Here is an 11,910-nt window from a genome sequence, read left to right as displayed (position 1 = left end):
CTTTTATTAAATGTTAGATTTAGTTTATAAAAAATTACTGGCAATATTTTTTTTATTTTACAATAATAGTATGCTGTATCATATTCTATTCTTTATTTTTGGATTTATTTATTTATTACTCAAAAGATAGAAATTTGACCATTTTTTTATATTCAATAAAAAGTATTGTTATCTAGAGTACATTCTTTCAATTATATAACAGTATAATCATGTATAATGTAACACGTCCTTGTCGTGTCCCCCAACATTACGTGACAGAGAAGGCATATCTCTGCCCTTCAATTTTGTGCGCAGTCACCGGCGCAGTCTATAGATAGTGTTTCGAGTGCAGAAGTGTAGAAGTGGTCGACTGATGCAAACTGATAGTCGGTAAATCTTGAGTTTAAGTCCGTTTTGTTATCACTCTACACGTGTTTTTTGAGAGATATATAAAGGACGATGGATTTAAAGAATTTAGTACCTGCAAGTTAAGAAAACCTCGAGAAAAGTTCAAGAAATAAGATTACAAGCAAGAAAAAGAATTGCATTTACAAGCGAATTAAGGAAAAAAATGAGAAAATAAAGGAGATAGAAAGAGAATTAAGAGAAAATATTGCTACGTTCCATATAGGACAAGAATTTTATTAAAGATTAGAATCAAGGAGGTAAGAATTTAGTGCAATTCGGTAATATATTCGAGTGCACTTTGATGTCATTCCGTCCAATTTAATCTATTGCCGCGAATCAGTTTTCTACATATATGACCATCGTTTAAGGCAGATTAATATTGTTAGCTTGTAGCTCTTCACTTGATAACAATAATTGATGAGAGTTGTGTATAATTTTAACAAGCAATAAACAATATATTAAGCAAAATGGTTCTGGAACAATATAAAGAAATTGTTGGATCTTGTGCTATGTACACTACAATGGCACAAATGTTAGCTGGAACGTGAGTATATTATGATGTATAATAAATATATCTTATCTTTTTAATAATTATAATTTAATGTCCTGAGTGAGAAAGATAGAGAGCAATCCATATAGTGAAAGTCTTTCATTAATCATGTTTTCATATTTATTTTAATATTATACATATATGAAATAGAGAGAAATGTTGAAAAAATATTAAAAAATTAAATTTAAAATATTTGCTGCAGCAGTTGATATTATCAGTGTTATTATCAGTATTATGCAATAGCTTGTTCATATTTCACAATTCATCATTTTTCATATGTGCTTACTATTGAAATATAATATGAACAGTTTCTTAAGACTCATTAAATGTGTAATACAATACATTCAAAATTATAAAATTTGCATTAATTTAAAAAAATATGTTGCTCAGTTTTTAATATAGTTACGTTTTTATAATTTATAGGGTAATATGCAAAGACATATACAAGAAAGGTACAACCAAAGGAGTTGATCCAATGCCTTTTCTTGGTGGCATAGGACTGTAAGTGTATATATATATATATATATATGTATATAAATATTCTTTTTAAATATAATTAAAAGTATTATAACAAAAATTGTTTAATAAAAATCTATGCATTTATAAATAATAATATATTCTCTTTCATATTGTTGATTAATTTATTGAATTAATTATTGAAAGCTAATTGCACATATGCTTATATTAAATAATGTTAATAATAAAATAATATTAAAATTATGAATAAGTAAATTATATTATGTGGTTAAATTAATGTTTTTAGGTGCATACTGATGCTTCGATACGCATTAATGTTAAATGATTCTACTATGATAAATGTTAACATATTTGGTTTATCGACAAACATTATCTATATGATAGTGTACTACTATTATGCTCCAAATACGGTATCTGATGAAGACTTTATTAAAATGCTTAATTTGTCTCCAAATTAAATTTGGATTTTTTAATTATTAATTAGTGTTTTTTCTTTTTTTTAGGGAGAAGTGCTTACACTTATATTCAAGACAACAATCTTTGTGTTAATTTTCCTTGTGTACGCACAAATAGAACATCCAGAAAATGTCGAATTTAGATTTGGTTTGGTGGTTACAATACTCTTACTTCTTTTAATTGCATCTCCTCTAATGCATCTTGTAAGTTGTATTTACAATTTTTCTATATTAAATATTTTTACTATATTTAAAAAAAATTTGTATTGATATAGAAATATTTCTTGCTTTTTTCAGAAACAGATTATAAAAACAAAAAACACCGAAATTCTCCCATTTCCACTTATCTTTATGGGTACCTTAGTTTCTTTTCAGTGGTTACTGTACGGCCTTATCATCAATAATGTTTTTATTATTGTAAGTATTCTCTACAATGTAATTCAAAAACTTACAAAAAGTAAGATAACCTTCTAATATACATTGTAAATAATTGTCGATATCTATCGTATTCTATACATTTTCAAATAGTTTCAGAATGCAGTTGGTTTTATTCTTAGCATAGCTCAATTATCTCTTTTTGTGATATTCCCATCCAAAAATTCACGAGCTGCATTATTGAGCAAGGAAAGGAAAGAAGATTAAAACAGTCTTCCAGAATTCTGACAGAAAGAAATATTTGCTGTATTCAAAATTATATTTTCTATAGTATACACATTCATAAAATAGCAGTATTTTATTATAGATATCTACAATTGTTGATTTTTTCATAAATCAAGGCAAAATTGGAAGATAATTCAATAGCGTAATAACAAATTTTAAGAATTTTATATACTTTGCTATATATATATATATATATATATATATATATATATATATATATAAAATTATATTTCATACATCTAACTAGTATAGCTTCACTTTTAACTATGTGGTAGATATCTGATTCATTTTGGCTCATAGAATTTTACTTTTATGTATTTTAGAATAATATTTTATATATGTAGTAAAATTGTTAGATTTTAATTTTATTTAAGATTGTTAGATTTTAATTTAATTTTATTTTTAAATAGCATATTTTTAATAAATAGTATTTCTATTCTAATATTTTAAATATATTTTTAGTATTTTTTTTTCTTTTCAGCATAAATATAAAAGCATTTTAGATATTTATTTGCATCTTTGTATTTGTTGTTATTAGAAAATTTCTGAGCCTGAATAGATCCGGTATTTGTCAGATCAAGCATTCCACAATTAATCTTTACTAATGTACATGTATTAAAAAAATACATAAATTTATATACAAAATATTTATTATCAAGTACATTACATATATATCAAAGATAAGTCATGCATTGCTCATACAAAAGAAGGAAAGATATAAAAAAGAATGATGCATTTTATATGTATTGCGTACAAATGAATATTTTTCTAATGATGGTTCTTATAATAAATGTGCATAAATGAATGAAAATTGTAAAATAAAATGCTGTTATGTTTGTTGTTCTTAAACAAAATACAATTATTTATTTCATTACAATATTTGCCTTTTTGTAGAACTAATAAATTTAGTTATATGTATTACATTATACTAATGCATGCTAAAACGCACTTGAAAATTTGTTTAAGGATATATAAATTTTCTCAAAATAATTAGCGAATGTGTTGCAAATGTAAGTAAACGAATTCTGAAGAATTACAAAGACAAATTATTTTTTGACAAATTATTCTTATACAAAAGGTGGCAAAAATGAACAGATGTATTATGTCTAGATATTTCTAAATATTCACGCATATTATACCTATTGATTTTGAAAAGAATTCGGTAATCAATTGTCATCGAACAGATGACAAAATAAAGTTATGTTTTATAGACAGATTAGACAAATATTAAATTATTCATTATAACATTTCTAATTCATCTCAGAATCAACATCGATTCGAAAATATAAACCGGAAGTGAAGGTATTATTTATTCCCTCTATATATATACATTACAAAGCTATGTGCTGTTAGTTCTTGCAGACAGATATGTCACGCGTGGCAAATGAACGATATCCAATCGATTTGCAGCGTTCATAAAAGCGAAAGATTGATTGGCTATCTTCTTGTCGTGCGCAAACCTGTAATCACACGGGTTGCGATTGAAATTGACCAATCAGAACAAAGCAATTTGTCGGCTACTCTGATTGGTCAGGTGGCGCAATTGGCCACGTCACCAATTGGCCAATTTAAAATAGGACTCTCTGATTGGTCAATCATAGCTAGTTACTTTAGATATAAGTCGATATAATTAATATTGGCTGTGGTCAAACGAGATGGTCCCTGATTGGTCAATTTCAACAGTAACCAAACTCGCAACTCGAACTGTGATTACGGCTTAATGTTGACGTATCTCGTGTGCAAAAGATCGTGTTTTTTTTTAAATTGGCAAGCCTGTATCGTTTATCAGCCCGCTTCTGTATCCGTCACGTCTCCTGTTACTGTTCCATCACATCATATCGCGTGGTTATTCGGCGTGCTTTTAACCTAAGCTCAATGACAGATGTGTGAAATGTCAGTTATGCGTTGTCTTGCGGAAAACAAATGGATTCAGAAACGAAGCCGTACAGGTCTCTGCCACCACTAGTCGAAGGTAAAATTCACGGTAATTTGCGGCTCGTTATTGACCAAGTTCTTTGGCTCAGAAATCCCGGAGATGTCACGGTTGTGGCTTCCTGGTGGGGCGAACACGACAGTGCTCAGTTCAGGTGATTGTAATGTGCTTTAGAGCGACTTTCTTTTTACGACGAATTAAATGACAAAAATGAATGACGCTTAAACGAATATTTCTCTGTATTGATTATATGTTTAAAAATACTTTATTGCTTTTGTGAGAAGTATATAACGCACTTGTTAATTTTTTCATATTTTTTTCAGGCCAATAGATAACATTACAGATACAGTGAGAACAGATGAGGATACAACTAAAATATATGCTATAAAAACTAACACAACGCTTTTTGAAGATTATCTTAAAAACTGTGGAACAATAGAATTAGTAATTATCGCGGAAAAGACTCGCGAGATTATTGGAACGGCGCGTGTAGGAGACTTGTCTAAGATATTTACATGTAAATATTATACTCAGTTTGTTCCAATATTAAGTAATAATGGCGATAGAATAGGGAAAATACGTGTTTCTTTGCAATTAACATATTTAACAAAGCTTCCAAATATGCAATTGAAAACATGCAAATACAATAAACAAGAGAGAAATGATGTTTTAGCATCAGTTGTTGATAATTTACAATATAACGAAGAAATACCAGTGACATCCTATAAGGATGCTGATATAAAAAAAAAACATTTTACAAACTCTACAAACAATGATACATATGATGTGTATAGATCTGTCCTGAAGACTAAACGACAAGATTTTCAAGAATCAAAAAAGAAATTTAATGAAATGATAACAGATAAATTAGTTGCTCAAATTGTTGCTAGAGCACAAAGACTTAGAGGAGCAATATTAAAAGAGACGTACAATGATGATTCTTTAGCTCTTAGCGATAATTCAATGAGCAATGGTTTATATGCTTCAGCAGAAAATGAAGCAAAACTTTATGAATATATTTTGGGGACTGAAATGACTTCTTCAGAAGAGAAGAAAGCTTTGAACACATTGAGATCAATATCTCCAACTCCAAGTTTGATAGATTTAGCTTCTGAAACAATTACAGCAAGTAAAAAAGATAATATAAGCATTAGACAGAATGAAAATTCCCTTGTAAAATCAAACAGTCTTGTAGAAGATGTATTACATGAAGAGATAACTGATGAAAGTGAGATGAAAGGTTGGTAATGTTGATAAAGATTTATAAACGGAGTAAATTATAATATAATGTTATATATTTGAATAGCTTAACAATACATTAATATTCTTTTTATTATATTAGGAACACCTCCTCTGGATCATGTCAATAGTATAAGAATTTTTATTGAATCCTTTACACTGAGTCCTGCAGGATACAGACGTGCAAAATCTACATGCTTGCAACGTATGTAAATTTTTTTGTCATGTTATATTCCATAAAAAAAGACATTAATATATTTTTATATCAATATATTTGAGGTTTTCGTATTTTATAAAAACATTTGATACGGATAATTCATATGTTCTTTTATTGAGTATAGATGGTGTACCATTGTCACTGACATATTTTATTCAATATGATACAACATTTGGATGTACAAAACAAACAAATATAAAATCTAATAAAGAAATTAAATTTGTAAGAACATGTGCTAAAAAACAAGTCGGTCAAGGTTGGTAAAGATTTACATTGTTTTGGCAAATCTATTTAAACGATATAATTAAAATAATAACTTTTTACAAAAATATGTAATAGAATAATATATAACTTTCACAGTTATTGACTTCAACTCTGAAAATATACATAGTATACAGAGACACATCATAAGGAAAAATTTTCCTTTGAAATTCAAAGTTTTTGTTCGACATCTTAATCAAAAATTCCCAATTGAGTTAGGATTTGGTTCCATGAATATCAATGACATTGCAAATACTGTAAATTTAAGCAGTACTCAGCGTATTGGTATTATTAATAAAGGTATCAAAATAGGTGATTTAAAGGTCACAGCAGAATTAGGCTGTGATTTTTTCTTTGGGAAAGAATTTGTTGGTGAGTATAATATATTTTTTTAAATATATAATTAATATAATTAAGCAGGCTCTTTGAGTTTATGGAACATTGGATTAATTTTATTAGATACTATAATGTCTGCAAAAGAAAATATCCCTGTTTTGGAAATACAATCTTTAAGTTCGAATGGTAATAAATACAAAAATGCAACAGGAACTCACTCTTCCAAATCTAGTAGCAAAGTCTCGTCCGTCTCTGCCAAACGAATTGAATGTTTAACTAGTAATAATAATAAGGACTTGATTGCTACAAGAGGTATAGCAGAGCACCGAGAACGAAGCTCGGATAATAAAAAAATTGATACAAATAATCCAGAAAGTGGTGCTAAAGATAAGGTAACTTTAAGGGACATAATTAAAGTGAATAAATGCTTCAATGCTGCTTGGCTGTTTACACTAAAAAACTAAAATATTATTGAGCAAGAAATAATAATATAGACAATAAGATAATTCTCACTCAACATTGATAGATATATATATATAGTGTAGTTATGGCTAAACAATATGCATTATGGCACTCATTCAGACTTAATTGTTTGAAATATTTACCACAGATCTCTTATTACTTGCATTTGATTTTAGGTTTTACTTCACGGCTTGATATATATAGCCGAGGGTAAAAATTTATCAGAACCTAATACTTATTTGATATGTAGAGCATTTTGGCGAGAGGACAAAGCAACAAGTCAAATCTGTAGTAATACGAAAAATCCATTCTATCATTTCTTTCAAGTATATTTTTTCTCTTATATTTAATGAAATGATTTCAATTATAAGCACAAAAATGAGTTTTACATTAAAAATTTGTTTCAGCTGGTACCATTAATTCATAGTATAGAATTATTGGAGAGAATCAGAGATAATTATATAATCATAGAAGTGTACAGTCGACAAAACAGTGAGGCAGATAATCTATTAGGAATAGCAAAACTACCTGTACATCAACTGTATATTGCATATAGAGATCCACTTGTTTTACCTCACTTGCTATTGTCAAAGGTAATTATAATTAATCTTATTTTCATCAGGTTTAATATTTTTGAAATTAATTATATAAAATCTATGCATTTTCATACAGTATCCTGTAATAAGTGTAGATGGTTGGGTCAATATTAACAATCCAGTAAGCGGAGAATCTTGCGGAGAATTACTTGCACTGGTTGCGCTTGGCACTGCAGAGCAAATTGCATTACTAGAAGTGTCAAGAGGTTTAAGAAGTACTAGTATACCACGAACAGTTTATCACTGTCATGTTCTTGATAATATAAGCAATGCAACAAATATTTATCAAGATAATTTACCATGTAATGTTCCTGAGATGTTAAATCTCAATTCACGGAAAGTTACATGCGATAATCATTTCGCTTATCACGTTCATAGTACGACTGATCGAGATTCAGCATCCGCCGATTATAAGAGTCAAGAAAGTCAAACAGATATCTCGAGCTTTCAAGATGCAAAACCGGAGAAATCAGTGGAAGAAGTTGAACTTTCAGAACACTTGGCTTTACATACTTTAGTCGACCGTTTAACGAATGCGTTACACATTAATAAAATCAGCACTGACCAATCGGCGCAAACTGAGATGAATCAAGCAGATGATAGAGAAATGAATGATAAAGAGTTACATTTAAATACGTTAAATAGCAATAGTCTCACTGACAATAGTGATAATAGTTGTAGTCCGAGAAATGATTTTCAATTACCTACGGAAATGTATAGAAGCGTTGGCGTTGGAGCAGAATACGACGAAGAATTAGATCGACAGCAAAATAACGCTTATGATAATCTTTCAAATTCATCCGTGATGAAAGAAAATCCTGAAAAAGAAGAAGTAAATATTGATTGCAATGACTCTTTCTTCCGATCTGTCGTGGAAATTGAATGCGCGCTACATTTGCCGAAGATAAAAGGACTAAATGAATTTGTAGAACCGAGTACATACGTGACTTTTCAGGATTTAACTCATAAACTTAATTCTAGTAGCCAATTGAATTCATATATGGCGACGAATGTTTTTTCACACAGCTGCAATCCAAAATGGAATTGGAAATGCGATTCAAAACTGCCAATGGACCTACTTTTAAATGTATGTAACATTTTACATATTTGATATCATATGTAATTTTATATATGTTATATTTAATGTATGTTTTATATTTATAATAATAATAATAATAATAATAACATATGTAATCTTTTTTAGAATCAGAAAAGATTGATCTTCAAAATATGGTATTTAATCGATCCAAACACGTCGACAGAAATAAATTTAAGAAAGGATATTGTGATTGGTTTTTCCGCTGTCGATCTCTCCGTTTTGATGGCTGGATTTCCCACGGTATCCGGATGGTTTCACATTATAGATTTTACCGGAAAATGCAACGGACAAATTAAAGTAAAGTCTCATGATAATTTTGAACAAAAGAGACATATATTTAATTAAAAGCCTCGTACATATAATTACTTTAATTTCAGATAACTATAACACCTCTGGATAGTTTACCTTCAGGAAAATTTGCACCAATTGACGCCAATCTGCCAAAATGTAGTAATTTATCGCAAACAAACTGGTTGCATCTGTATAATAATACACCTTGCAATGATACAGCAGAGTCTGATAATACGTATCAAATGTTATCAAGCCACTCGTGCACAAGCAATGGGAAAAGCAGATATACACAAAGTGATCGTAAGAATGAATTTGTAGTAGAAATTGGTCATGGTCTGGAAGATGTTTCTATGTCTTTTCTCTCATCGTCTTTGAAGTGAGTATGATACTGAGATTATCTTTTTTATTTTGTTACTATTTTAATATTTCTCATACATTTAATTATGATCCTATATGTTACAGGCAAAAGTTGACTGAACTAGACGAGATTACAAAACGTTTGCAATCACGTTTAAGTGATGTCACAAATACGGCTTTCGAAGATGATTTTGATAATGATTTCGATATGATCGAACCAAATAGTGACAATGAAAATACCGATGATAAAAATGTCGAGAGTACACCGCAAAACACAGATTTCAAGTATTCTGCTAATAGCGCGTCACAAATGCCGAAACAGAATAATATACAAAATGATCGAAATTTCGTGAATGACGAGGCACAGACATCCGCTATAAGCAGTAATCATAATTCACATTTCGAGTCAAGTTCCGATCAAGTTCGAGCTATAAATTCGGATGCAACTGATACCGGGTATTGCACCGATTCCAATGCACGCTTCGCACATCTCGGTTATTATCACAATCAGTATCAAAATCGATGCGGATCGTCGACTCGTAATTATTTATCAAGCGGCACAGAGTATCCGGCACGAGGTACCAAAACGCATATAAATCATCTACTCGATAAGCTTTCCTTGGATTTGCCACCCAGGCCGCCTTCGGCAGCGGCCGTACCTATGAGGAGAGATATTCTCGAACTGTTTGCGAGTTTACGAGAACACAGAAATAATTCACAAGACAAGAACAAGAACAATCGTGGTATAGATACTTGTTCAGTGCCCACTCAGACGGATGACTTGGGCGAATCGCACGCTTACATTCACGCGACGAATTTAGTCACAATCGATGGCGAAAGCTTTTCCAAACCGTCTCAAATATTGGAATCGCAACCTCGTAATAGAATATCGACAGTAATACGTGAAGAATTAGTTGCGGAAGAAAATAACGAAAACTCCAATTGTGATGAACTAACGACATATCTAATCACTTCCAATGTACGTCATATGGACTTGGATAATATATTCAATCCATTGCTCTATCAACATATGTTGCCAGATCTACAAACTACGGCTGCTGTATCACCGGAAGGAGAAGCGGAACAACTGGACAATCAGTACGCGAGAAGTTTCGGTATGGCAATGATGCGCGATAGTAGAATCGATCGTTCGATAGAAAACAAAATGACTCCATCTCGAAAAAACGACATGCCAATAAAAAGTCGAACAAGCGTTTTAGATTCTGAAGAGAACACGGAAGAGTTTTCCGCTTTGACAGATTCGGATGTATCGGGAAATATCGACAATAGTATCGATGTAACCGTCATTTATAAATCCAGCAACAATGATCTAATGTCGAATAATAGTACGGAGTCGATAGTTGATATTACGTCATTCGACAAATCATCGGCACAGCAAACCACTAAAACAAGGAATTACTGCTCCACCGAACTATCTGTTCCCGGAGTATCGAGACAAGCGCCCGAAGGTGGCAATCCCGTGGAAGAAGCTAAGATAGTTTCGGTAATGACGAATCGACAAGACGATATCCAGGATGTGTCAGCAGATGATTAAATACTTGTGTAAGATACTTTTGTAACTAAACTAGAATATAGAAAAAAAAACAATCTTTGTATGTGTGTACAGAATGAACCAATAACAATCAACAATATCTTCAAAATTATATGTGCCAGTAAAGAAGAAAAATTTATCAAATACAAGTTGCATTGTACAGGAAAAGCTATCGTATGGTGATGATAAATGTTACGGATGAAATTACTTAGAAGAGATTTGAGTCTTCTATTTTTTTTTAAATATAGAATCACATGATTTTTTTCAGAAATATATCCAATTTTTTCAACTATTTTGTATAAAAGTATTAAGGAATTATTAGAAAATCATAGTTTATTTCATAATTTATTTTAATGAAATATGAAATATAATACTCATATTCTTCAATTAAAAATATTACCTAAATTTTTCATAAAATAATAGATTGATAATATTTTCTTACAAATATAACATTGCAACATATTACTTTGTTTAAATGTTATATTTTTTTTACTTATGCATTTTTTTTATAAAAAAAAGGAATTTGTTATAAAATTAGCTTTATGTGTGTGTGAGAGTAAAGGAAATATATCTATAAAATAAAATATATCTCTATAAATTTATATTTTAATTATATATATATATATATATTTATTTATAAATATATTTTTCTATAGATATATATATATATATTTATAAATATATTTATAGATATATTTTTTTACTACATATATTGCAAACTCATTATAAAGCTAATTTTTTTCACAGGTTTTTTTTTTTATAAAACAACTTATAAAAATTCGACATTTTATAAAAAAGCTAAATCTTTCTATAAAAAAGCCCATTTTATAAAAAGTGCATAAGTAAAAAACATAACATTTAAAAAAAGCAATTATATGTTGCAATGTTTATAAAAAAATAAGGTTATCAATCAATATATTATATATATATATATATATATATATATATTTATTTATTTATTTATGGTGTATATTTTATCATATAACATATAATTTCGTATATTATTCATAATACATAGTTATGCCATGTAAATTCTGA

At 29.4% G+C, this 11,910-nt stretch overlaps 2 protein-coding genes across 3 annotated transcripts; both read left to right on the top strand.

Moving 5' to 3' along the window:
- Nucleotides 1–147: 147 nt before the first annotated feature.
- On the top strand, nt 148–2,698 carry LOC105259305 (sugar transporter SWEET1). The gene is made up of 7 exons (XM_011271174.3): nt 148–644; nt 774–931; nt 1,361–1,438; nt 1,701–1,824; nt 1,918–2,073; nt 2,167–2,286; nt 2,398–2,698. Exons 2-7 carry the CDS (start codon nt 855–857, stop codon nt 2,509–2,511), a joined length of 669 nt encoding a protein of 222 aa, XP_011269476.1. The 5' UTR covers nt 148–644; nt 774–854; the 3' UTR covers nt 2,512–2,698.
- A 1,623-nt stretch (nt 2,699–4,321) lies between these two features.
- LOC105259307 (C2 domain-containing protein 3) lies at nt 4,322–11,120 on the top strand. Of its 2 annotated transcripts, none has more exons than XM_020030001.2 (12): nt 4,322–4,616; nt 4,786–5,702; nt 5,805–5,906; nt 6,043–6,174; nt 6,279–6,551; nt 6,726–6,907; nt 7,154–7,303; nt 7,385–7,570; nt 7,650–8,660; nt 8,778–8,969; nt 9,050–9,339; nt 9,426–11,120. In XM_020030001.2, the coding sequence occupies exons 1-12, from the start codon at nt 4,453–4,455 to the stop codon at nt 10,873–10,875; spliced, it is 5,049 nt and encodes a 1,682-aa protein (XP_019885560.2). In that variant the 5' UTR covers nt 4,322–4,452; the 3' UTR covers nt 10,876–11,120. The 2 variants fall into 2 exon arrangements, with proteins under 2 accessions (XP_019885560.2, XP_011269478.2); XM_011271176.3 differs by having other exon boundaries at nt 6,639–6,907.
- Nucleotides 11,121–11,910: the final 790 nt, after the last annotated feature.

This window comes from Camponotus floridanus, unplaced genomic scaffold (genome assembly GCF_003227725.1).
Source record: "Camponotus floridanus strain SB8 unplaced genomic scaffold, Cflo_v7.5 scaffold9, whole genome shotgun sequence".
Classification (NCBI taxonomy): Eukaryota; Metazoa; Arthropoda; class Insecta; order Hymenoptera; family Formicidae; genus Camponotus; species Camponotus floridanus.
The sequence above is the reverse complement of the archived record's forward strand: the minus strand, read 5'-3'. Positions and strand labels throughout refer to the sequence as shown.

Coding starts and splice junctions, on each gene's coding strand:
- LOC105259305 (XM_011271174.3), top strand. CDS start 855: ATGGTTCTGGAACAATATAAAGAAATTGTTGGATCTTGTGCTATGTAC. Junction 932..1,360: donor GCACAAATGTTAGCTGGAAC/GTGAGTATATTA, acceptor TATAATTTATAG/GGTAATATGCAAAGACATAT. Junction 2,074..2,166: donor CATCTCCTCTAATGCATCTT/GTAAGTTGTATT, acceptor TGCTTTTTTCAG/AAACAGATTATAAAAACAAA.
- LOC105259307 (XM_011271176.3), top strand. CDS start 4,453: ATGGATTCAGAAACGAAGCCGTACAGGTCTCTGCCACCACTAGTCGAA. Junction 6,908..7,153: donor AAAGTGGTGCTAAAGATAAG/GTAACTTTAAGG, acceptor ATTTGATTTTAG/GTTTTACTTCACGGCTTGAT. Junction 7,304..7,384: donor CATTCTATCATTTCTTTCAA/GTATATTTTTTC, acceptor AATTTGTTTCAG/CTGGTACCATTAATTCATAG.